This window comes from Xiphophorus couchianus, chromosome 7, assembly GCF_001444195.1.
Source record: "Xiphophorus couchianus chromosome 7, X_couchianus-1.0, whole genome shotgun sequence".
In the NCBI taxonomy this organism is placed as follows: domain Eukaryota; kingdom Metazoa; phylum Chordata; class Actinopteri; order Cyprinodontiformes; family Poeciliidae; genus Xiphophorus; species Xiphophorus couchianus.
Window position 1 is genome coordinate 35,463,520 of NC_040234.1, and position 27,511 is coordinate 35,491,030.

The following is a 27,511-nucleotide window of genomic DNA, read 5'->3' on the forward strand; positions in this document are numbered from 1 at the left end:
TTCTATTTTATGTTTTTTGGTAAACTTTAATGTCTTTTACTTTAATTTTTTTTATATTTTGTCTCATGACTTGCATCTTTATTTGGGACTTGAATAAATCTGAACTGAAGTGAAATATTACAAAGTTTTTTTAACTAGTTTTTAATGCAAATATTTTTAGTTCACTTGAATTAAGACAAAACTAAAATTTCTTCAAGCTATAGCAGCTTGTTTTAAGTCAATAATTCCTTCATATTGATGAAAAATTACAATTTTATTATTTCATTTATAAAATGGGAAAATGTCTTATTATTAGTGTTTTGCTAATTTAACTAGAATTTTTTCATACATTTTAAAGAATTATTCAGTTAAAACAAACTCCTATAAATTGCTGAAAAGATACTTGCTAGTTACTTTTGTCTTGTTTACTAAGATATTTGCACTAAAAAGTGGACAAAGATGCCTTGTAAGATTTGCAGTTTAGAATGAAGCATGAGATGCAGAACGACAATAAGACCTAAAAAAACATCAAACCAAAATAAATTTGCTGTTTTTTCCTCCTGATAAATAGAAATACAAATACCGGTTCAGAGGTGATTGATTTATGCTCCTCTATGATTTTATTTATAAAGTTTTCCGGTTAATTTTCTACTTCTATCCTCAGACAAAACAAATAAAATCCCTTTCATACCTAATTACACCAAATCAATCTGTCCAGGCTCAGCATTAAGCCTCTCAGCCTGTCTGTGGTTCTGGGTTTTGCTGGATAAATCGATATTATTGATTAATTGGCTGCTTCTGCAGGGAAACCGATCAGATATAGAATCAAATTAAATCTTTCTGTAGAAAGGAGAGCAACGTCGCCCTCTGCTGGCCATCTTCTGTAAGTGCAACATCCCCATTTAAAATTGTTCTGATTTATTAATTTAATACAATTATAAATATTAAAACTACCAAATCTTACATGAAAACCTGTTAAATATATATTTATTATTCTTGATATAATGAGTTAGAGTACATACCACAGTAAAAGCTCACCAACTAAATGCATAGATAAAAATACAGAAATATAAAAATGATGTGTATTTATTATTGTTGTTATGATAATTATTACTTATTGTATTTGTTGCAGCCTGTTGCTCTGCCCACCTCTGGCCAACAGAATATGAAATTAATGACAATATTGCTAATTTTAATAATGGTTTACTAACAATAATTATCCTTTATTATTATTATTTTTAGTCAGAGTGGTATTAGTAGTATCTTTTTCTATTTATGAACATTATTGTTTTTAACAAGTTTATTATAATACTTATATCATTTAGAATTACATTTATTACTATTTTATTATTAATTTGAGTAATAATCTATATTAATGCATAAATCATATAAATGTATAATTTCTTGTTGATATTTTGTGGTAGCAGTGATAACAGTAGTATTTAATTTTTAACATTTTAATACTGGAAAATATTTATATAATAACATATATAAATCATTGTATAAATAAAACATCCATCCATTTTCTTCCACTTACCCGGGTCGGGTCGTGGGGGCAGCAGCTTCAGAAGGGAGGCCCAGACTTCCCTCCCCAGCCTCTTGTTCCAGATCTTGTTCCCAGGCCAGCAGAGAGACATCATCCCTCCAGCGTGTCCCGGTTTTCCCCTCCTCCCGGTGGGACCTGAACTCCTCACCAGGGGCGTCCAGGAGGCATCCTGACCAGATGCCCGAGCCTCAACTGGCTCCTCTCGATGTGAAGGAGCAGCGGCTCTACTCTGAGTTTCTCCCGGATGACTGAGCTTCTCTCTCAGGGAGAGCCCAGACATCCTGCGGAGAAAACCCATTTCTGCTGCTTGTATCCTTGTTCTGGGAGCGGACCCTGGCGATCTGAGCCTAAAACATTATTTTTATTATTATTTATTTATTATTATTATATTATTTTTATTTTTATCAATAAAATTACTGCTGATTAATCCAAAATATTATAAGTTTATTCTTGTTATTTATTTAGTTTCCTTTATTATTTCTGTATTGGGAGGTTTTCTGTGTTCAACCTGCTGGTTTCCTTTAGGACCCGGGGGAAGTCCCTGATGTGCAGGTCAGATCCTCCTCCTCCTCCTCCTCCTCCTCCTCCTCCTCCTCCTCCTCCTCCTCCTCCTCCTCCTCCTCCTCATCAGCTGTTCCGGCGGCGCAGCAGCGGAGCCCCGGACCCAGACTCTCTCCTGTCCGCCTTTTCCTCTCCCTCCCCTGGAGGAGTCCATGTAGCGCCCCGTAACGTCCAGCACACAGACAGAAGATGAAGATGAGGTACTGGGTTCATTTCATTTCTGAAACTTTCTCTCACTTTGTGTCAGAGTAAAACCTGAAAAGCTGTGAACGCGTTTTCTCCGCAGGTGTTGCTCTCGGCTGCAGCTCTTCCTCCGCTGCGTCCTGCTCCTCATCCTCCCGGCTGCGTCGCAGTGGTCAGGTAGGAAAACCTGCGGCTGCCACCGCGTTTCCCCCGCAAACCTGCGCAGACAGATAAACTCGCTTATTTGCGCAAAATAGTTTAAAAGTAAATGCGAACAATCAGTTCAAACGTTTAAAAGTTTGCAGGATTTTCTTCTTCTTCGTTTTTGCAAATCCTCGCGCCCCCAATGGTGCATCTGCCTCAGACCTTTAGATATGATTGATTATTGACAGGATTTTACTCAAATCTAAGCTTGAATGTTTGGAAGATGTTTTTCTGTCCACGTTTGTTTGGCATTTTTTCTTTCTTGCTGCTCTGAATCCTTCATCCTGATCGCTGGAAATCCATTTTAGGAAATGTTTTTGTAACAGATGATGGCGAATGAAAACGGACAGGATGATGTTAATATTTGGTTGGCTCTTCCCGTGTTTCCCTTACAATACTGCGCAAAACTTTGTCAATACTGCGCTAATACCTGCATCTTCATTACAATGTACATAAAACTGTCAATATCACGGTTATATAGCAAGTGTTTCCGTTACAAATGTGCGCAAAACTGTGACAATGTTCCGCTAATGTCGAAAAAACACAATTTTACTATTGAGGTGTTTCCATTAACTAATAGTTTTAATGCAGTAAAAATCACACGGGAATACTTTGTTCACCATTAAAACCTCATTCTGCTCCATCACCTTCCTTCCACTTCCCGTCCTCTTCCTTGTCACTTCCGCTGTAGTAACATCCTGGTACTACGCTGATGTGGTAACATCCTGGTACTACGCTGATGTGGTAACATCCTGGTACTACGCTGATGTGGTAACATCCTGGTACTACGCTGATGTGGTAACATCCTGGTACTACGCTGATGTGGTAACAGGATTCATACGAATTGAATTGAATTCGTTCAATTTCAATACAACCAAAAATCCTCATCTTAGCATCAAAACTTTTTATTGGAAAACGAAGGGGTTTTTTTTAAAAAAGAAAATTGGCGTTTACTTTCCCAAATGTCAAATTTTGCAATTGTATGTTCAATGGAAATGCAGCTCCTGATCACTTAAGGATCCAGAAGACGAATTGTTGTGGAAACCACATTAAACCTGCATGCTGTGAATCTTCTTCACCTCTTTTAACCGGAAAATGTGGGGTGTTTCCCTGCGGTTTGGTTGGGATCGGGTGGAGAATCGGTCCACAGGAAGACCAGCAGCTCTGACTCAGTGTTTCCCATTGCTAAGCTGGGTCAGGAATCCCTATTGTCATGTGATCTTTGACATGCGCCCAGCGGGACGCCGCCGGGGGAGGGGAGTGGCTGCGACGGACCCCAACCGTGCCATTTAACGGCCTGCTGTCCTCTCCTTTCTGGGCCAGCGGGACGGACGTTGGAAAACAAAACAGAAAAAGAGGGAAACTCTGCTGGACTTTATCTGCTAATCATGGATGAAAACTTGAGTTTTAAAAAGTTTGCATTGTTCTAAAGGAGCCTGAAGCTGCAAATCCTTCACAAAATGTATAATTAGGGAAGAAAAAAAAGCCAACCCATCTGGTCAGGGATAAAGTCTGATTTCCTGCACCAGTTCTGTTCACCCAGTGAACCTTGTGATGTTTAATTCCTGGATTTTCTAGTCATTAAACCTGCTTACGCGTAATCTTCCTCCCTGGAAGTGTCTCAAGTCCCATCGAGCGTTTGTTTTGTTGTATTGTGTCAGCTGCCGCCGTTTAGAGAGTTAATTAGACTGAAGCTAAGTAGATGTTTGCAGACTGACAGTGGGTTTATTGTGGCTGTAAGCCTGCGTTTCTGGGTGGGAGGAACATTAAATGTCCAGTTTAGGTGTGGATCTGATGACTGACCACCCAGATCTCACACAGTTATGGTGGCGGACGATCATCTGAAGGTGGAAGTGTAGAGAATTTACATGAATCCGACTCTTTAGCATCTGAGCTCCAGGTCTTCGGATCCGTCTTTAGACCAACATGACGGCAGCGCTGGATGTTGGTGAAATTATGTGGTTATTTTAAGCCTAAATCTGCTGGGAAAATGACTAATTTTGGGTTTTCTGAGCTCCAAGAAGAACTCAGAGACCAGAGAAGAGTCCTGAACCGTAAAGGAAGGAGTAAGTTTACCGTTTTCCTAAGAGCTCTGAGTGCCAAATTCAGCCCATCTGTAATGCATAGAAAGACCTGTCTGTCAACATCCAAGTCATTCATTGAAAACACATGACCCAGTTAGCATTACAGTGTTAGCACACCTGGAAACATGAGGTAGAAACAGCTGCCTTTGGTTTAGCTGGTTTTCATTTGGAAATGCGGAGGTTGGTGAATCTGGAAATCTCTAGGAAGATGTTATATTTTCTCAGATCACTTTCCTCCCACATGAAGAAACACCCAAAATCTGTCATTAAAAAGGTTAAATATATGAATTTTAGCTGGTACTGGAGTATGACTTCACACAAGGCTTTTGTTAAGTCTCCTACACAGAAAGAAACACACCCAACCCTGACCTGCTTCAATATGACTGCATGAAAAAACCTCCACATGTGCTCACACTCATGTTTTCATCCATTTATGGTTTTTACAGAATTTCTATCAAATTTAAAAAAAACATTCAGTAGATTAATGTTCAAAAATATCCAAAATGAAAAGTTGTCACAAGTCAAACCACCTAAGTTTCTTAGATCTTTATTGATTTTCTCATTGTTCTGTCTGCTGGTTGATCTAATAAATTCTGTGAAATAGATCATTTATAATCAAACATTGTGCGTCTAGGGAGAAAGTTTAGGCTTATTTGGAGGAACATATTTGAGCTTGTATGATTTTGACTGTGGATTAGAGAAAATTCACCGTAAATTAAAAAACAAATCAAACAGTTTTTGTTGTTTGCATATCAGTTAGGGGTAGGAATTTTTTTGCTCACTCACGATTTGATTCAAAACGATTATTTGTGATGATTTCTGCTTTAATCGATTGGAAAGGATCCTCATGATCTACTCCAGTCTGCTTTGCGAGGTAGAATGACAAACTTGAGACTTTAAGGTGTCACATTTATTAAATTTTAAATATTAAACCATGTTTAGATGGAATTACTCCCTCCCTACATCCTCCATTTTGTTGTAACGAAGTGTCACGTAGAGAGTGCTTCGCCCCCATGAACAACAACGTTGCATTTTCCATCCAGAATTTTTTTGTCATTTTACAACATTTTTAATTGTAAAAACAAATGTGCGTAATTTGTCACCAAATCAGAAAAACACTTGGCATTATTGTCTCCTACGGATACAAACACCGGATAGCCAACTATCGATGTCGCTCTCCAAATGTATTTCTACGGAGACATTCAGGGATTTTGTTTGCTTTTGCGTTGCAGTAATGTAGTAGTCAGTGACATCTTGGACACTTGAATACTTTCTGCTGAGGTTTTTCCATGTATTATAATATGTGTTAGTGAGATATTTTAAGTTTTATATATTTTTCTTTAGGATATAAATGCACCACAAACTCTCTTTCCATTCCTTCTAAGACATAAACAAAAACTTTTTGTAAGAAGGGAGAAAAAAGGTAAAAATACATTCAAACTATCTGGACTATTTTTGGGCAGTTTTAATAGTTTTTTGTGTTTTTAGTCTGAATGGTTAATAAAGGGACATTTTCATGCATCTCAACCTCAGACAAACAAAAACATGAAGTTAACAGCTCGGTTTTCAACCAGTTTCTGCACCAAAGAGTTAAGAATGTATAAACACGTTTTCAGTGAGGCTCTTTAAATGTGAACATATAATTTTAAATAGATATTTGCTGTTGTATGCAAAATAAACAAGGGTGTATTTGCTGATTTATTGCGATGTAACGCAGGTTTTGTGCGTTTCTGCTTAAAACATGGCAACAAACTTCTGACCAATCCCAACGCGGCGTACTGAGCTCGGTACCGGACTCTGTGACGTAGCTCTGCTTCGCTGTAGCTTAGCTCCAATATTCGCGGTGTTTCCGAGGTGATCAATCTTCATTTTACACATTTTTCGCTCAGTAAACTCATGAGCACCTCGGTTTTTCCGGGAATTTGGTCAAAACAAAAAAGAGTCCAAATGTTTACCTTAAACGGAGACGGGACCGGCTGAATCTCTGACTTTTGTAGTTTCCTCTGCGCATGCGTTCGCTCCAGTTCCGTCTCCATGGCGACGCGAGAACGTCGCCTCAGGCAGCGGATTTTTTATTTTTACATTTTTGACATGGATTTTGGGCCGTTTTTCATCGACCCTGAATGAACGTGGAGTTGAACCCGTGTCTGTTTTTGTCCTGCTGCTCGTCCTCAACGTCCAAATGTTGGGTTGACGGCTGCAAAACACAGAGGAACTGGGTAATTACTGGCTGTGCACTGAAAGAAGAGGATTTGTCGAGCACTCGCTCCAGAACTAATGGCACCATGAGAGCCGCTTCGCCTCTCAGCACCTCTTTCCTGTTTCGGGTGAAACCTTTACTTATTTGCTCGTCTTTCCCAGGTAATCCAGGTAACACTCAGCACAAGGTGTGAAGCTCTGCAAATTACAGGACTCTACTGTATATACATGTTTTCTATTCAGTTCTGCAGATCTGTGTTGACTGATCTGAGTTTTTACTTTGTTTCGTCCATCTTAGTGGTATTTTGTGTTTCTCCTCCTTCCTAAACCAACCGTCTTATTAACTCTGCCTTGTTTCTTCACTCGTTATTCGCAGCAGAAGAATCTGAAACGACATGTATTGATGGATAAATTATCTTTACTGTTATAACTAGTTCCTGTTTTAACTTTATTCGATTTATTGGTGAAGGTTAGTTTAGGTTGTGGAGTGTCTGCTCACAGTTAACCAAGGAAACAGTAGTTAGTCTGGTTTTTACCACCCAGGCTCAATAAAAGCCAACAGTGTGAAAACTATTGATTTAAATGGTTTTAATTAAATGTACTCTTTCATAAATTATTTATAAACTGAAGTTTTGCGTCTGGAGAGAATAAAGAGGATTTTTTTTACCTCGCTCCATGTTGGCTACGCTACACACAGACTTGTTGCCATAGCAACAGACAACGACATTTAACAGGATTCAACCCCAAAAAACATTCTAACATTTCCCACACAAAGAACATATTCAATTCGTTACAATTTTATGTTTTCAGGCTTGATGTTCATTTTGTGATTATTAATAAATGATTGCTGTGGTAGATTAGCTACTGCTGCTATTAGCAAAGCTAACATAGCGGTGGTTGATAAGCTAATGTAAACTCCTGCTTTACTGATGATTTGTCAGAGTTGGTGTGTTAATCACCTTTTTGTTATTTTGTTAACTGAACCATAAAACAGAATTCTGCAGCACATCTACATGTTAAGGTTTTCAAAGTCAAGCTAGCATAACTTACCTATGTGCCTCTCCCTCCATATATATTTTTTTTAATTAAAAGTTTTTTCTGGCTTTATTAGTTGCCGTAGTAGCAAAGCTCTGCGTCCCTCCTTCTTTTACATAGCATGCATACATTCCAGATTTTGCACCTTATGTTGACAACGTGGCAGCTAAAACCAGTGCTAGTCATTGTCTGCGGGGTGGGATCTAGCGCGAATGACGTCACGTTGCAAGGGGTCTATAGAAACAAGTTTTATCGGAATTGGTATGTTTCCATTAAGAAAATTTATTTTCATAATTTGCGCAATTTATGGCTAATGGAAACCCAGCTGGTGTTTTCTTATCTTGGTCAACATAAATCGGGAATGGAAAACGAGTTGATTGGTCATTATTGGGTTTGTTGTGGCTAGCAGCTGTTGCAGAAGTTAAAGATCTTTCTCTCCGGTTTTTACGGCGCAAACTAGAGAATTCATTAGACGTAAAGCAGGGCACACTTTTCCTCCGGGTGGTCAGCTCGTCTGCTGCCTTCAGTCTGGATGGGAACTGGTTTCCATGACCACCAGGTGCAGATTATTCCCCCACAAAGCAGCGTTTGGCTGAAGCGGGGGAAACCGGATCTGTGTACCTGGCACTTTGTCCCGGTCTTCAGCTTCAGGTCGTGTTCACTAGTCTTCTTTGACAGCCTGCTGAACACAAAGGGACATGAAACCAGAGACCCTCTCCCCCCATCCCATCAACTCCCACCATCACTCCATATTTTCCGTCTCCGGTTCTAGGAAATGTATACCATCAGCTTTTCACTCTCCATGATTTATGGCCGATGCCAATATAGACCGCTTTATGTCTCTACTGGTGATGTGATCCTTTAAATATTATCAAAAAGATGCAAACGGTGTTAAACCCAAGCACCAGCTACCAGCCATTTCCCCTTTTTAGTGAATGAATAGACCATTCAGCATTTCACGAGGCCCCTCTCGGGAATGCCATTGTGCATTTTGAACCTCACTTTGCAGTTATATCCCTCTTTTTTTGCTCTCCACGTCTGCTTATCTTCTGATTGACTCTCATGATGTGTGCGCCGCTTTTCAGGGCATCCTTGAATTCCACTCATTCACCCGTCCTTCAAGAGCGGCCGTCCCGTCTCTGGAGGCACTTACCCTCACAAATCTCACACCACGGGGGTGTGAACTGAGGAGAATCCTATGGGACAGGGAGATTACCACCAAGGCCACAGATCTTGTGACAAAAGGGGGATTTTGCTGAGTCTGAGACTTTGGTTTGGGTATTTTTTTCACGGTGAGCATCAGGAGGCTGGAAGGGAAGCCTCCAGGTGCATTTGGTTTGGACAAGTTAAGCTTTAAAAGCCAAAGAACGGAGAAAAGACTCCGACAGGGACTCTCGACGTCGCTGCTTGCGTCTTGTTTTACAAAAACAAATAATTTGGTTCCTTATAGCTGTGAAATGTGAATCGGGAGCTTGAGGACAGTTAAAATCAACTCACTAATGTCATCGTGTGATGAAGATGCATCATTTTGCTTCCCTTTTCAACATCAACCACAAGTTGAACTATTTCGTACAGAGTTTTGTGCCAACTGTTGTCTGATTGGTCAGTAGTTTGTTGCCATGTTTCATGCAGAAATGTGCTCAGATGGTGATGTTGGTATTTCATTTCAACTAGTCCATTTTTGTATTTGCAGGCATCTTGAAAGCAGAATGTTTATCTGACGTGGTGAGGAATTATGTACATTGTTTAAGAATCCTCAGTAAATAACTACAAAGAAAAAACTCCTGAATGGAAATTGCAACGTTGGCGTCCATGGGGGAGTTTGCAGAAAGGTGGCGCTCGCTACGTGACACTTCACTAAAACAAAGTGGAGGAAGCAGGGAAGGAGTAATTCCATCTAAACATGGATTAATATTTAAAATTTAATAGATGTGAAGCTTTCATGTCTCGATTTGTCATTCAGCCCTATGAAGCAGACTGGAGGAGATCACCAGGATTCATTGAACACTGAGATTAAAGCAGAAATCAATATGAAAAAAAATATTTTGAATCAAATTCTGGCCCCAAAAATTGGAATCCAATTGTGAGAAAGTAAAAGATTCCCACTCTGCTATGTTTACATTTCACTGCTAAAAGTAAAACTCTTTGCACCCTTTCCCTTATTTTTCCAAGATGGAGTGTTTCTTCAACACAAACAGCAAAACCTGTCTGCTCTGGTTTTGACATTTCGCTTCTTTAACCGGTTTTTATATCCATATGAAGCGACATGAATACTTTTTATAGTAGAATTATATGCATTTGTTCAATTTCCATTACATAACGACAAAGACGGATGGAAATTGCAACGTTGTCGTCCACAGAGGAGTCCGTCTCCGTGACGCTTCATTGTAGCAAAACAGTGGAAATGAGTGTGCTGCACACTGAAGTTGGTGTTTTGTGAGAATCCGATGGTACGGCGACCACATGACTGCGTGTCGACTGTTCGGGTTTGGATGAATTATGGGAAAGACTGAAGGCTCCCATGTTTCTCCTCCTTTCCCTCTAATCCAAATGGATACTAACAAGTTAGATGGGTTTGTTGGGAGTCCAACCCTGTTTCTTCACCACGGTTTAGCTTAGCTTCACCAGGTTATTATACGGTACACAGACGGAGCGCTGGGCGCCTGAATGGTTATGCTTCATACACTCTGACGTTGTTCTGGTCCAGGTGGTTCAGTGCCATCAGAATTAGAGACGGGAAAGATTGTAGACTGTAAACATCTAGAGGTGCTTTAACAGATCTGTAAGGCTTTTGGTCCAGACAGTGCCATTATTGGCAGGATTTGGCTTCCTCACTGACCACTTGATTGGCTGAAACAACAGTAGGCACCATGTTGTTTGGAAAAAGTAGTTTATAGCCGTATTATTTGGGTTGTGTAAAATCTTTATAACCGCTGAATGTTTTCTCCACAAGCTGTGAAAGAAGTGTTTTTCCCAGGAGAGATTTCTGCTTTTTGTCACGTAAGAAGGCTTTGGATCATAAAATAAACTGTTACATCAGACATAAATAACCTGAGAAAACACAAGAAGCAGTTTTCAAACGATGAAAAGCTTTTTAGGTCACAAATTAACTGTGATTGAGCCATTTTACTTAAGTTTTAGGTTGCTTAACACCTGAACTGCAGATATAAGAAAGTATTGCAATAGTACGTCTGATGAATAAAAGATTTATAAAAGCAATACATTATCTAAAAAATTTTGAGTCACATCAACAAACTGATGTTACTACAGATGGAAACTACAAAGAAGACAAGAAGAGATAGAGATGAGATCGGAGGATGTTTTAATCTCTTATCGCCTGAACAAATTTGATTTTAATCACGTTTCATATTTAATAGTAACACCACATTTATGAAATTGTGTTTTTTCAACATTTTTAATGGAATATCAAAAAAGTTTGCACACATTTGTAATGGAAATTCAATAATTACATACATTTTAATCCATTAATGACATGAAAATAAGTATTCAGTGTCAGTTTGGGACCAGTACAGATGTAATCCGACTACAGAAGAGGATATTCCATGTGTTCATGGGAAACTAATTCATCGCAGTTGATGGCTCTACCAGAAATCCACCAGGAGAACATCCAGTCCAATGTTTGGAGTGGCCTAGCCAAAGCCTGGACTTCAACCCAGTTAAGATGCTGTAGTTTGGTGTTAAACTTCACCACTCAAAACCCTCCAACATGGCTGGTCCACTCATCGTTGTCCACTCTATGATTGTAAGGTGCCCAGGGTTTGTAGCTTGAGCGTTAGCTTACGCAGATACGCTGTTTGGTTTCCTCCTGACATGTTGCTGAACATCACGATAAAATGTCTTTACTTTGGTCTAATATGGCTAAAGGTCGTCATTCCAGGAGTCGTGTTTTATTCAGATGCAGCCATAAATCATGCGGTCTTGTTGGTTTTAGAGAGACACGACTTTCCAAACAGCCATACCTGTTCAGTGTTTGTCTAATTGTCCTGTCATGAACTTTAACCTTTAACCTGCTAACTGGGGCTCGTAAAGTCTGAGATGGAGCTCCAGCTTTCTGAACTGTTTTCCTCTTGAGAAAAATCTCTCTCTCTGAATGATGATGGACTTTAGATTGGAATTGATCTTATTTTCCAGATCAGTTTTGTTTACACCTAACACTGATATTAAGCTGGATAAAAACTAAGCACAGTTTTTGTTGCATTAGTGAAACTATTGTTTATGATTGGTGTTTTAGGGTTAGCTTAGCCCACCACCCATGAGTCTTGCAGGTGTATTTTGGTGTCATTGAAAGCTGTTTCAGTATTAATATTTCAGCTTTCACCAACTCATTCAACATCCCCACATATCTAATGCATTTTACAGCCTTTCTATGTATTTCTGCTCTGATTTGTTGCTTGTTTCTAAAAGAAAAACTCAAGTGGTTTTCATTTCTCGTGCCTCATTTGTGGGAAGAAATATCCAGCGATTGCACATTTCAGTCTGTATTTCTTGGTAGCTTAAAGGCTCTCCGCCCCCACAGCAGAAATTAGCAAGTATTAGTGGAAAAATGTCTAAAAGGAGGCCAGGATTGCAAAAGTTGGTGAGGCTTTTAGTGGGATTAAGCCGTTGGGCTCTGCTGAGCTGCAGGCTCCAGGAAAAAGGAAAAGGTCACTTTTTTCTTCATCAACGCATTTAGTTGCAGCTGTAAAACTGACAGCAGTGCAGATGACCTAATTACCTAATTATCTATTCTTTCATCTCTTATGTTGCTTTCAAATGCATTTTAAAAGCCAGTCAGACTCATTACGCTCTCCAGTTTAATCCCAATCACATGGATTATAAACGCCGTTGCTTTGCTGAGGCTGAAGCGGAGTTACACCGTGACCTCTGCCATTTCCCCCCCCCCCGAGCTGACGTGGCCAGTCTGGGAACAATAACCCTGGCACCCTGGGCTCTGCTAATTGAGGGCCCTGATATTGTCTGGCGGATGAAAGCCTTCTTTGTGGTATCTCCCGATCTGCTGTATCACCCCGCGGCCGCCGATAGCCGCGGTAGCCATGACGCCATCCCCCTCCAAGCGCCATCTGCATTCTTTGTCGGGGATTTAAGTGTCAATTGAAGGTGAGGTGTAATATTTCCAAAACGACTGGAGGAATGTTCCAGTTGGACGTAAAGATTTGTTCTTGAACATGACTGAAAGTTGAATTCTGCAGCAGGAATGGACAGAGATCAATCTTTGTTTGAATGCATACGCAGGTGTGCAGGTAGCAGCATTTCCCCCCTGATTACAAAGTCCAAGGCCTGTAAAGGCAGGCAGAGGTTTTACATGAAGTGTGTGAAGAAATGATTTATTGAAAAGGGGGAAAATGTGGAGTGAGACTCAGAAAAGGGCTCTTCTGTTGAACTGTTAAAACATATCAGGTGTTTATTGCTTGGAGTGAAAGTTTTCTTAAAATTCAGTTTTCACTTTTTAAAACCCTGTTTAAATTTTTAAAATTCTGTCTGTTAAAATTCAGAAAAAAGTACTAGAAAATTGTCTTTGGATGCTTCCTGAAAGGGGCAGTTTCATTTCAAATGGACTTCTTTTAGTTTTCCATCATGTTATAATGTTATTCCCTCAAAACGTCACACCTGGAGTGTTTATTTGATACTTTAATGCAGGTTTTAGAAATCCTTTAATCTCCATGGCAACCATTCAGCTATTAAAACGCCTGGTTGGATGTAGCCCCGCCTTCAAGGTGTAGCTCCTCCTTGGAAGTAAATGCTCTTTTAAGTCATATTTGACATATTTAGCATTTTTATAACAACTGAAGGTAACAGTGACCTGACCCTATATTAAATGGCACCATGTGCCTGGAGAACACAAAATACTGCCCCTATAAAATTTAGTTTCAAAGGTAAAAAGGAAACAATTCAGTCTGATTTAGTAAAAATTCAGAGCAGATAATTAGAAAGCCACCTCTGGACCTTTAAGAAGCTCCTTTAAAGCTCCTAAACATGTACACACACACACACACACGCTATCTAAGCCGTCAAAAGTTAGCTTTGAATCAGGCTTAATGCAGCTTTTGCAGCATTTAAACTCTGAGATGTTGTCAATATTCTCCTATACTGCAGGGGGCAGCGTAGGACGCCTACAGCCAGTGTGCAGCAAGCATGTTAGAAGTAAAAACAGCTGTAATGCTGCGTTTCATTTACCTCTGAAGTTTGAACTTGGGTCTTGGTTTGACGTCAGTTGTTTCTTCTCATCACACTTTCTCTCTTTTTTCCCACTAACTGTTTAAATGAAGAAAAAATAATTTAATTACGTTAAGATGTAAATTATAACATTAAACATTACATTAGAATGAAAATGAAGTTGGTGCTTGAGGATTCAACTTTGTAGTTGAAGTTAGCATGCTAGCTTTAGCTTCCACTAGATGCTGTTGGATTAGCGTGTTAGCATTAGCATTCACTCATTAGCACAGATTCCCAAATTCCATGTACTTGTGATGATTATTAATAATCTTTAATAATGAAGCTGCTTCAGTAGCTGAAACTTTTCTCTTTAGTTAATATCTGCTGTTTGGAAACAACCATTTCTGAACTAAGCTAAGCTAAAATTAGCTTGATCCAGACTTTCTTCTGTCAATTTCTCTCTCATCCGTTGGATAAAAACCAACTTCTTTCAGGAAACCTGCAGCCATTTTAAACGTTGCGGCTGTGCAGCGCATCTCCTTTGAGTGTTTGATACAAGCAGGGATAAATATTTAACATCCTTTTCAAGTGCTTAGCATGAGGCTGTTAGGTGGTCAGCGTCCTGTGTAAGCCACATGGGAATCCTAAGAATGCCCTGGAGGAAAGAGGCGGGTCTCTGTTTTAATAAATAAAGTCCTGGAGTTCTGTTACTTGGTCCGAAGCCTCAGGCTATTATTGGTTTTTCTCCTTAGCTTTCAGAACGGCACCTTTTAGCTCAGCCGCTGCAGATTTAAGCACCTGTAATGACTCTGCTGTTAGACTGACTAGATTAAGAAACACTCAGAAGCTCCCTGTGAATTACACCGGAGGGCATCCATCTCTGCTAAACATCTGAGTCAGGTTGTGGCTTTTAAATGGATCATATTGTTTCTCTTTATCTAATTATGCTCCTCCAACGCGGTTCATTTAAGAGAAAATGCTCATTAAATCTGAGAAATCACTTGCAGGTATTGGCTACTCCCAAATTAGCCGCTTGGCGTTGGTTTGGACTTGTCTCATCTGCTTCTTGAACTTTTGCTGATTGTGCATTAAAAACCTCTCCACAGTTTGGATTAGTCACCACCTCTTTCTTTGTCTCACCGGGTTTGTTTAGGTGATAAAAAATCTGCCAAGTCCTTACCAGTCTTTCACATTTATTTGAGCAGGAAAAGAAATAAAACATTTTAAAATAAACCGCTGTCTCGTCTGCAGCCCCTCCAGCAAAGGATAATTTGCTGGTTCAGCATTTAGAAGTTAACCTTTAAAATTAAAAATACAAAGAAAGATCAAAACCTACAATCAAGTCATTAAACTTGATTATTGATTATTGGTGGAAAGCTAATCCAAATCTGGGCTCTTTTATTGAGAAAGATAATTGTCCAAATTATGTTTTGCATCATAATTAGTTGTAATAGTGAGCACACTATTACAACTAATTATTATTAGCTAATTACCTAATAATAACAGAGCTACATTTTAGCTTAACGCTTTAGCTAACTTTGAAAATGTTTAGCGTACTTAGCTTCCCCTAAACAGATTTTCCAGATAAATTATAAAGTGCTAATATAGTCGGCTAATTTGAAAACGTTGTGTTTTAAATTATGGACTGTTTCCTTCCTCGCGTTCTTTATCATTAGTTTCAGCTGAACAACATGTTGCTAAAGCGCTTTCACATTTTTTGTTTAGTTCTTTCTTTTGCTAATTTTGAAACGTTTCTTCCAGTGGAGAGAACACTTCCCCCAATCGGCTAATGCGCTAACAACAGAGCTAATTTTTCACTTAGCACTTCAGCTAACTTTGAATTTGTTTAGCATACTTAGCTTCCCCTAAATCAGTTTTCCAGATAAATGCTAAAAGCTCTGATTTGTGTAGCTGTTTTGTAAACTGATTGTTTCCTCCCTCACACTCAGCTTCCCCTAAATCAGTTTTCCAGATAAATGCTAAAAGCTCTGATTTGTGTAGCTGTTTTGTAAACTGATTGTTTCCTCCCTCATACTTAGCTTCCCCTAAATCAGTTTTCCAGATAAATGCTAAAAGCTCTGATTTGTGTAGCTGTTTTGTAAACTCCCTCACACTCAGCTTCCCCTAAGCTAATTTTTTTTTTCCGAATAACTTTTAAAGCATTAATATAGTTGGCTGTAAACTTTCAGTTGAATAAAGTTTGATGTCTGTGTTGAAGTTTTGATTTGTGCAAATAGACATTTATCTTCACGCTCTTATTTTGAAGAAGGTGCAGACTGTTTACGCAGCATTTCCTGCCCTCCAGTTCTCTCTCTTATTTCCCCCAATAACTTTAAAACAAGAAACGTCCAGGAACTAAATAGATAGTAGAGGACAAGATGTAAATACAATATTTAAGAGCAGAAAATCGTAAATAAGAAAAAAATATGAAATAAGTTTCCAGCTCTCATATTGTGAATAACTACTAATCAGACCTACACACCACCCCCTTCCCACACAAGCTAAGCTATAAAGTTTATTTCCTGACATTATTGGACAGCTTCTAATGCAGCACTGTGATGAAAAAGCAACAAAGGCAGCAAGACAAACACAAAGGAAAGCAGGGTTTTACCTGTCAGAGTCTCACTTAGACACAACCTGAGTCATTTTACAGGCTGCAACTCGCTCTTAAAGCCACTGCAGAGACCTCAGCATGTTAAAGCACTTTGCTGTTTGAGGTATGCATCTGCAGGAGCCTCCCTCCAGCTGCAGAAACCAGCATTAAGCCGTATATCCTCAGAGTTTTCTAATAAACACGGTTGCTAATGTCTTTAACTACCTTTGTGTTAAGGAGGGAAGCGCACAGAAACTGTTGGCAGTGCTGACATGATGGATGATTTCATTTTGCTTCTCTTTAACCTTCAACTCCATGTTTAACCTGAGGGCAAGTCAAGCCAAACCTCCCCTGCTGCAGGGCCGTTAAGCTAACAAAAAATCTGGCTGCTCTCCAAGCGTCGCTATATCACGGCAGGTTCGCTACGGGAGGCGAAGCGTCCACAGGCTACAAATTATTCCTTGATAAACTCAGCAGGGAGATAATAGGCTGCAGTTTGGTTGTTCTCCACTTCCTACGTTTTTACTGTACAAAACAGCTACACAAATAAGGCTTTAGCATTTATATGGAAGAGTTAGCTTAACAGAAGCTATGTACGCTAAACAATTTCAAATTAGTAGAAGCACTGAAGTATGAAGTGAAAAATTAGCACTGCCGTTAGCACCATAGACGATTGGTGGAGGCGTTCCCTCCACTGGAGATAACGTTTTCAAAATTAGCAAAAATGCTAAACAAAAATGTGAAAGCAAAACAGAGTTTAGCTGAAGCTAATGCTAAAGAACATGAGGGAGGAAAGCTGATTGTTGATGTTTACATGTATTTAACTGTGTGTTAAATACATTTTAACCTGAAACCTGTGCTTTAGAATTCATCTGGAAAAATTTGCCGAACAGAAGCTAAATTGTTTAGCTAATTGCTAAACAATTTAAAACTTATTAAAAGTACTAAAGTGATGAGAAAAGCAGAAGTGGGCCTCCGCTTGGAGTAACATTTTCAAAATTAGGAAAAGCACGAAACAAAAATGTGAAAGTGAGATAGCAAAATGGTGTTTATGTGAAGCTAATGCTAAATAATGTCAGAGAGGAAGCAGTTGGTTGTTATTTAACTGAAAGTTTACAAAACAACCAACTTAATTATCACTTCAGAATTTGAACAGAAAATTAATTTAGGGGAAGTTCAGTATGCTAAATGTTTTAAAAGTTACCAGAAGCACTAAACAAAACATTAGCTTTGTTACTAGCGGATTAGTGGAGGAGTTTGCGCCGCTGGTTTAAAGCTTCCCGGCCGTGCAAACCTCCACCCAGCCCTGCAGAGATATTGAGTTACCTGCTGAGGTATCCAGCAGGTCTGATCTGACCTAAAACCCTGCAAAGTTGGAAAGTTTCCTTCTTATTGCGGTTGAAATGTTTCAGTCTTTTGCTATTTTAAGCTCACAGATGGACGAGACCATTGCTGCTACGGACTGCACCTTTAATTTAAGGGTTTAATTTTCTTTTCAGAGTAAATCACAAAGCTGCTGTGGCCTCCGAGGGTCGCTGAAGGATTAGAGCCAACCAACATGCTGCAAGTGTTTTAACCAGTGGTGGACACACTTCCACTAATAGCAGAGCTATTGCTTCATTTAGCGCTTCTGCTAACTTTGAAAACCTTTAGCATACCTAGCTTCTCCTAAATTAATTTTCCATTCAGATTGTGAAGTGATAATTAACTTGGCTATTTTGTAAACTTCCAGTAAAATAAAGTTCATCATTTGTGTTGAAGCTTAAAGGCAAGTCCTGCTCTTATTTTGAAGTAGGCGGAGATTGATTACCATTAAATTGATGCTCAAGGTTACAACATCCTGGCTGAATTCAGCGCTTCAGATTTAGTGTCTTTAAAATAGCATGTAGGTATAACGCCTTAGCATTAGCTTCCTTAACATACGGTGTAGCGCTTTAGCGTTAGCTTATTTTAAATACCAAGTTGGTCTATCGGTTTAGCGTTAGCTTCCTCGAAATACTGTGTTGGTGAAGCATTTCGGCATTAGCAGACCTAATATTTACGGTCAGTACTTTAGGATTAGTGCAGCTAACTTTTAGTGATCACCACTGGTTTTTACGTTATAATGAAATCCAAAATTTGTTTGGATGAGATTTAAAAAAAAACTTGTTATAATAAGATTTATTTCTTGTTAAAACCAAAATATCTTCTTGTTTAAAAAATAAAGGTGGTAGCAGTAAATCAGCAACACCTGTTGGGGCATTTAAGTGTCGACTAGAAGAAACAGGGTGAGAAGTAGAGTCAGAGGAAACCTCTTTATGCCTTTTTAAGAAGTCATAATTCAGATCCTGTTATGAAAAGATACATTCCTGAATTTATTTCCAAGGTCTGGAAGTTAAATGCTTCTGTAGGTTTTAGCAGATGACCATGAGAACGTTTACTTCATCTTCTTCAGATGTAGGAAACGTCCAGATTCATTAGCTGCCCTGAAACCATTTTCCCATCCGTGTTTGTGTATTTTATCTCCTCTGACTTCATAAACTCCAGCCTCTGAATGCCCTTCCTGTAACAATTTGTAGCTGTCGAGGCTTATGTACTTTCTGTTGTTGAATGGCGCATTGTTGGTCTGGAAGGAGAACGAGGCCACACACATATAAACATCCACTCCTTCTCTTCCTCCTCCTTCCAACAGGAATGCCTCCGCATGAACCTGCGTGTGTGTGCAGCTCCAGTTGTAACTTTCTGGATCTCTGTCTCGTTTCTGAGTGACACACACAGCGAAATCTCCCCGGTGAAAAGTCTGCGCTCAGGGGGAATGCCTGAGCGCAGACAAAAGCGGCGTATCCTTACTTAGCTTCTCCACCCATTGCGGCTAAACGCAGCAGGACGGCGGTGGAGAGCTCCTGGGTTCAGTTCGGTTCAGATTGCAGGAAAATCCCTGAAGCTGAAAGATTTCTGCTGTCTCCATTTGTCTTGGTGCTTATTTCCATTAAACTTGGGTTAGGACGATAGAAACGTCACAAACTCACGGTTAGAGCCTCGTTCTTGCTTCAGATCCTGGAGGTTTTCAGACTTTTGCTTCTGGTCCCACCAAAGCATTTCAATCACATAGAGGTCTGAACTTTGACTAGGCCATTGCAGGACCTCGATTCTGCTGTGTTTGATGACAATGTTGGACAGATGGACTCGCATTAGAATACTTTAGTCTTTAGAGGAGACCATGGCTGTAAAACAAGCCCATATCATCATGCTTCCACCACCGTGTCTGACTGTTAATATGGCGGGTTTGTGATTATATGCTGTGTCGCAGTAGAAGCTAATGTGTTTGTAGCAGAACTAATTCTTCATTTAGCGCTTAGCTAATTTTGAAAACAGTACTTCTAATGGTGGACAAACTTCTGCTAATGCACTAACAGCGGATCTAATTTTTAGCTTAGCGGTTTTACCTTCTGGATAAATTCTATACTATAATTTACTTGGCTGTTTTCTAAACTTTCAGTTGAATAAAGTTCAACATCTATGTTGAAGTTTTGCTTATCGACTGTTAAGAATTTGTACTTATCCGTTTATATTCATGCTCTTATTTTGAAGTGAGTGAAGAGTGTTTGCACAGCAGTTCTGCTTCCTGTCCTCATGTTCTCTCTCTGTTTCCCTCAATAACTTTATTTCAATCTAGAAACAAACAAGAACAAAATAAAGCAGACAATAAATATCATAAAAACAAAATGTAAAGGCATTAGAACAAGTAAATTATGTCAAAACTAAAGCAGAGTTTAAGGGTTGTAGTCTTTTTCAAGGGCAGAAACATCTGAATTGAATTTAGCGCTTTAGCATTAGCTTCCACTAAATATTGTGTTGGCATAATTAATGTTTATGATCAGTTTTAGGTTTAGCACAATTATTACCATAATATGCTGATTCTTTAAAGTTGTTTCTCCTGATTGCTAATTAGAAAATATTTTAAACAGGAAAAAAAACCCCATAGTTTTAACTTAATCTGCTGAACCAACTTGTATTTAATCCCACATTACAGTTTACATTTTGTTTATAGGACCAAACATCCCTTAATTACTCCAAAGTTTTACTGAATGTAATAGAAATGAGTGAATATGAGTGGAGTGAACTCATTTTGTTTGAGGTGAACGAGTTCAGGCATCTGTGAGGCTTTGACACTAAAAACACAAATATCATAAAGGAGGGTATATCAGTGTCAGAATCAGAGCCAAGTATTTGCTCAACGAACCTGCAGTGAAAAGCAGCCGCTGCTCAAACATAGAGCTTTTCTTCTTCTGCTGCTGCTAAATGACACCAGGGCAAATAATGCGACACATTTAGACGAGTTCTGTCAGATCTCTGATGTGGAGGATGAAAGGACGCGGCCGTTCGGTCTCTGGTCTGTAGGAGACGGTAATCTGAAGAAAACCAGACCAAATACATCAGAAGCACATTTATTTTTTCCAAAAGAGCAAAATCAAAGGGCTCTTATGGTAAAAAATTCTCATTTGGTACATTTTTATGCTTCCATTTGGGTCTCAATGGATTTTAAAAACAACCCAACCGTTTAAAACAAACCCACCCAGTCGGTTTTTGGAAATTAATTCATGATTTTGGTGTCAGGAAAATGAGTCATTTCAAAAACCTTCCAAATGTTAAGTTACATTCAGGCCTGTTACCTAGCAACCCAAGCTATGCTGAAGGCCGTTACCTAGCAACCGAAGCAGAGCTCCAGCATGTTTGGTCATCTAGTTTTACTGCTGTATGTCCTGAACAATGGCTACTGCACTGCAAAAACACAAAAACTTGTCAAGTATTTTTGGTCGAGTTTCTAGTACAAATATCTTACTACATTTGAAATAAGATAAAACTAACTTACAAGTAACTTCTCAGCAAGAAATAGGAGATTGATTCAAGTCAATAATTCCTTAATATTTGGGAACAAAGCACTAGTTCCACTGGCAGATTATTTTCCTTATTAACTAGTACTTTACCCATTAATATTAAGGAAGTTTTACTAAACAAATTCCTATATTTTTGCTTAAAAGTCATTTGTAATGTTAGTTTTGTTTTATTGTGTACTAAAACATTCAGAAACTGGAGCAAAACACTTGGTATGAGTTTGTGTTTTTGCAGTGAAATGTTTTGTCATTGACTCGCCCAACAGAAATCACTTGCGGCATTCTTGGTGTTTGCGCAGGAGGCCCGACTTTTGCTTGTCAAAGATGTATGCACATGTGAGTGTAAACGTTGAGTTGGGGGCGCGGTCAGCTGCTGTTTATTTGGATTTAAAGTGACAGAGGCCCTAAAACAGTTAAGATTTCTTTAGCTAAGAAAGATTTGGAGTGAAAAATGTAGTGAACATGTTTTGTATAGGCCATAGGTCGATCCTAAGCTGTTCAAGGAAGCATAAGTGACCACCTGTAAAGGCCTAACTTCACTCCTTTGCATTTAATGAATTTTACCAAACCGTTATCCGGATATTTCTGTGGTTTCTTTGGGGATTTTAGGAGTAATTTCCCTCAAATAATTACTTGAGCCTCAGAAAATGATTCTGCAGCCGTCTGAAGAGCGGCTCAATGCAAAGCAAATCCCTGTTTTAGTGTTTAGGAAGTGAAGGGCCACGTCGACCCGGTGGCATGAATTCAACCACAACCTCTCCCTTTCTCTTTCTGCCTGCTGCTCTCCTCCTACACGCCGTCATTAAAGTCCGACAGATGTTAGCTGCATCACTTGTGGATCGAAATCCCCCGCCCCCATGCCAGCATTTTATTATACACTTCACTACTGCCGTAAATCTCTCCAGGGAATCAAACCATCGCCTGTCTGAATGACCAAACAAACGTTTCCCCCCCAGGCGGTGAACGTAGCTGCTGCTCTTCCTTCACATGCAGGAGATTCGGGTATTGCGAATCCTGAACCAACATGACCGGAATGCAGTTTTTCTCTGCTTTGTCCCGTTTTTGTTTGACAGATTTTTTTGTTCTGCTGGGATAATTTGACCTGGAATGTTTTCACTTCAGGCTTCAGAGCTCATGGGCAGGAGCTGCTCAGGTTGGAGTGTGAAATCAGTAATAAGACATCAGAGGTTTGGGTTGTGGAAATTTGATTTCCTTTTCGGATGCATTTCTGCAGATAAAATCATAAAGGATCTTAAAATCTTAAACTTTTACACCTTTTACCATGCTACAATCATAAACTTCAGGGTATTTTTTGTGAAATTGTAATCTTTGATGCTCCTAAATAAAATCCCAGCTCTATGTTATTGGATAACTACTAACTCTAAGTTATCAGGGCTCATATTCCCCAAGAATCAAAGACTTAGAGGATTGAAAGTTGTGGGAGGTTAAAACTCCAACATTTGTTACATTTCCAGCTGCTGTGGTTCTCTGTCTCTGCACTGAGTCAAACCAACCAAACCCTTTTAAAAACCTGTTCCCCTCCTCGCCTGTGGGGGGCGCTGCACCAAGGACCACTGAAGGAAACAACACAAAAATATCTCAAGAAGACACTGAGCACAGCTTCCTTCTTCACCAAATGGAAATAAAAATTGTGTGGCGTCAGATTTCAGCGGTTGTAGACCGCTCCAAAAGCAGGAAGTGAACTACAGCCCAAGGCATTCTGGGAAAATGCAACCAAAACAAACATGAGTCTAGCGCTAGTGGGAGAAATATCTCATGATCGTTTGCCAAAGACAAAAGAGAAATCCTCAAACCATTCAAATCTGACTGCACTCCATTTTTGTTTCCATTTTATGAAGAAGGAAGTTGAACTCAGTGTCTTCAAAGTTTTTTATGTCATTTCCATCAGTGGTTCTTGGTGCAGTGCCCCCACAGGCGAGGAGGGGAACAGGTTGCTCAAAGGGTTTCGTTGGTTTGGTACAAACCATTACTGAAAATGTTACAAATGTTGTGATTTTGTTCCCCAAACAAACCGAGTCTACCAGACTATTAGGTGGGAGAACAGCATTAAAGCCACATAATTCTGATAAATGGAGGATTTTTCAGAAAGGAAACAAAATCCGGAGCTTGGAGTTAAGAACGGATTCATTAAATTAGTCTTCATGTCAAAACATGTGCTTCTAAATGAACATTTATGTGGTGAGACTTAAGTGTGGAAACAAAAAGCCAGAGCCATCAGTGAAACTGATGTGAAAAGCAGACCTGGTGCTCATTAGGTGAAGCTGGCTCAGACATTACCTTCAGTGGCTGTTCATGATGATGTGCTGTCTGATAATTGATGACTCAGAAGCATTCAGGTTTGCCTGTATCGTCTTGTCGTTTCGGAAGGCTTTCATCTGCAGCTTTTCCAGCGTTTACAGTCGGATTATGAATAAGAATTTCCAGAGTATTTACCTTTGGCATGATGGAGGAAGAAGGAAAAAATGAAGGGTAAATAAGACAAAAAGGCTAATTAGGTAACCAAACAAACAGATGAGTTTCATTCCTTTTTCAAAATATTGTGACATTATGACGGGAGAAGACATGAAGAAATTATCTTGGGGTTGAAACTCTTTAATTTAACCCCAATCACTCCATCTTATCTTGCCTCAGCTGAAACTATGAGGCCTGGACAGCTTTAGGTGTTTTGGCCAAACGGGTCCAGGAAGGTGGGACCAAAGTCATATAGTTGATGGGCGGTCAAGAGGTTGTGGGAGGTTAATTTTCCCACAAAACACACCAAACCTCTTTCCCTGTAATATCATCATGCTGTTTGTCCTACATGCTGTTTACACCAGCATAGTAAACACAGAGACCATGGCAGAGAGGATCGGCTCTAAGAGTTCACAGTTTGGAGGACACGATGATTGATGAGCTTCAGCATCAGAAAAAGAATGGTCAGTTCACCCGCTGCACGTTTATCTAACGGTACGTACTTCCTCGTCTTCTCAAATCCCTTGGTTGGTCATCCTGGTCTCTGACTGAAAATCTCTGGAAGTTGAGTAGATGAGGCCGTTTCCTGCATAAACAAACATCCTCTCAATTCTGACCAAACACTCAATAGTTTCCAGAAAAGTTCGTCAAGGAGGTTCTGACAAGAAGGGTAGGACGATATGATGGTGGTCACCCAACTGCATCCAGCAGGAAAATGTGACCATTATCCAACCGTTTCATGGCAGTCTGAACGGCCTGGTTCTGATCTTTCACTGCACAAAAAATTCCAATCTGTGCCACTTCGAGATATGGAAATAAATTGTATCCGACAGTTTTCAAAGCATCTGCAATCCGAACAGTCATGCCGCATTTTATCCGACCTTTACATCAGAGACGTGAGACACACATCATAATTCTGCACCAGAAGCCAAACTGGGCATAAAATTATAATCATGAAACATGAGAGCAGTCTATCAGTGAATCACATTACATCACAATCCTACTTTCTTGGTTCTGACTACACATGCAAACGGACTTCTCTACAGAATCCCGTTGGTATAAGTGGGGATTTCTTTTCATGAGCTTCCTTTGTCTTATGATCTTGACGATACTGTCGGCTCCCATTGATGGAACAAACTGTCCGTAGATGGCACATTGCTTTATGACATTTATGTTGTTCTTCTGTGGATGTGGGTTGCTTGGGAATGATAAATTGTTCACTCAGAAGACTGATTGCAGTCGCATTTAATCAGTAGTATGAACAACCGGGCAAAAAAATAAATAAAAATTTAAAAAATGGGAATTGAGCGTCCAGACCTGCTCAGGATGTGACGTCCTGGATGAGCCGCTGATGAACTCAAGGCCTCTTCGCTGTTCGATGTTCTCATTGTAGAGTCTCTAAACCTTAAAAATGTCTGTGAAACATTTTCCAGATTTTAGTAGAGATGTTTCTCATCTGTTCTTGAGGTTCAAGTACTTCAAGACTCAATGTCACAAATCATTGAGTCATGAATCATTGAGTCAATGTCATGACTTAATTGCTTTTTGGGATCAGATTGAATTGATTGCCTAAAGGTGACCAAAGAGATTGTGGTTAATCAGGTTGCTGAGGAGGGGGGTCACTGCCTCCGATGGCGTCTGGTCGGCTGGATCTGTGATACAGGTGTGTCCTTTCTGTTTCACCGTTCCTCCATGCCTGGTTGACTGGATAAAACGGTTCCTTTCACTCGTGTCAGTAGACCACCGTCAGTCTCTGGACCATATGACCCATGTGTTTTGGTTTAGCTGGCAGAAGAAAACAGTTTGGTTGATGTTGTTTGAAGCACTCATTGCGTCCAGAAACCTGCAGTTAATTTTGTTTTTAAGCACCAGTTTAGATCACCAGATGACCTTTTAAGCGCAGAAGCGTTTTGAAGCGGAACATTGCTCTTCCCAGAACTGCTGTTACTTTCTAAAGTTTCATGTCGAGACCGAAACCTTCACCACTTTGATGTCATTTATTGTCCTTTGCTTGATAAATCAATACTCTGTCTCGTTCATATGGCGTCCCGAACACAAGCCAGCCTCTCTGTGGCGAACTCAGCCCCTGGAGTTCCCCTCCGTCTGTTCGCAGGTCGGAGAAAACGCTCGCTCCTGACTCATGCTTGCTACAAACCAGCACAGCATTGTTTTTGTTCATTTCTGAGTGAGTCACCAGGCAGAAACAAACACGAACCGAGTCTTTATTGGATGTTTCCGTTGTTCCGTTATGGCCGTGACACACGGATGAACTGTGAATTCAAACCTGCTGCACTGCACAGCAGAGGAAATGCTGGTGAATACAGTCTGCTTTGGATATTTCTACTGCGTAGATAAAACAGAGGTCTCAGCTTTCAGTTTATGCTGCAGGAGAGGAAGAAAACCTTAATAAGCTGCAAATGAGTGGTTTGGAGAAACAGCCTTGGTCTGTTATTGTTACGGAAACAAACACACCAAATAGACAGTTTGTCTCAGATTCTTTCAACATGGAGCGTGACTAATGTTCCCACATGGTGGCTCGTTTTCTGTTAAACATCCTGGCATCTTTTCACAGCTTTTTCTTCCAGCAAAAAAGAGAAAAGATAAAGACACAAGAATCATGGATGGATGAATAAAGGGTGTATGGTTGGTTGGTTGGATGGATGGTTGGATGGTTGGTTGGTTACATGAACTAATAGTTGTATCATTGCATGGATGGATGAATAAGTATTAAATTTTCCAGACCAGGAAGGAATTTTCCAAGAATTCCCTCTGCTTTCTGCATGCAGCCTCTTCCTCTCGGTGTTCAGCTTCGTGCCGTTCCCTCGTTGCGGATCAGAGTTCTTTCTTCCTTCCTTCCTTCACACGGCTCTTCTCTTTGCTTACTTTACGGACAGAAACTCTGAATTCCCAGAACGTTCCCGTTGCGTTCTCTCATGTGGGAAAACGGCTTCAGTGAGGCCCGGGACACAAACAACCGTCTGGAGGAGCCAATCCCCAGAGAGCACTTCCTGTTCCTCCAGAGCAGGGCGGACATGTTGCCGGAACGGTCCTGAGGGAAAACCCGGACAGGCCAAGATGCGTATCATCTCCTCACTTTAATAAAGCATCTGGATCATTTATTCTTTCCTCTTTATCCGGTTATTGGTCCACTGCTCATCCTCTCTCATCAGGTGTTGTTCTGTTCCCCTCAAATGATGATAAATGGTAGTTCTATGAGCAGGCAGTGTGTAGTTTGGCGTTTGGCCCCCAGTCGGACCCTTTGACCTGGTTTTGGGAGTCGGATGTCTGAGGAAGGAGACGTTCCGACATGTTGGAGCGAACAGCTGGAATGTGCCGCTCCTGCACCAACCTCTGCACCTCTGGACTCACACAGCTTCACTTTTCCTGTCATCTTTAGAAATATAGCTGTGGTGAAAAAGAAAGTACACCCTGAGTCAGCTCCAGGATGTTCGCCACCAGTTTCCACACCAATCATTAGTAGGAGATATACCATTGATTCTCCACTGGACCAGCTAGCCGATGCTAATTATAGCACTGATTACCTGATTAATTAGCTAGCCGATGCTAATTATAGCACTGATTACCTGATTAATTAGCTAGCTGATGC

The 27,511-nt window shown here is 40.0% G+C and overlaps 2 protein-coding genes across 2 annotated transcripts in view; one reads left to right on the forward strand and one right to left on the reverse strand.

Moving 5' to 3' along the window:
* Window positions 1-1,691, reverse strand: part of obsl1b (obscurin like cytoskeletal adaptor 1b) — a 49,697-nt gene extending 48,006 nt beyond the window's left edge. The window contains exon 1 of the mRNA XM_028022919.1: window positions 1,517-1,691. The gene's annotated coding sequence lies outside the window, so the exon portion shown is untranslated. The remainder of the gene's footprint in view (window positions 1-1,516) is intronic.
* Window positions 1,692-2,137: 446 nt separating this feature from the next.
* Window positions 2,138-27,511, forward strand: part of col18a1a (collagen type XVIII alpha 1 chain a) — a 74,391-nt gene continuing 49,017 nt past the window's right edge. The window contains exons 1-2 of the mRNA XM_028024471.1: window positions 2,138-2,286; window positions 2,373-2,446. Coding sequence (XP_027880272.1) covers window positions 2,276-2,286; window positions 2,373-2,446 — 85 coding nt within the window. The 5' untranslated portion in view covers window positions 2,138-2,275. The remainder of the gene's footprint in view (window positions 2,287-2,372; window positions 2,447-27,511) is intronic.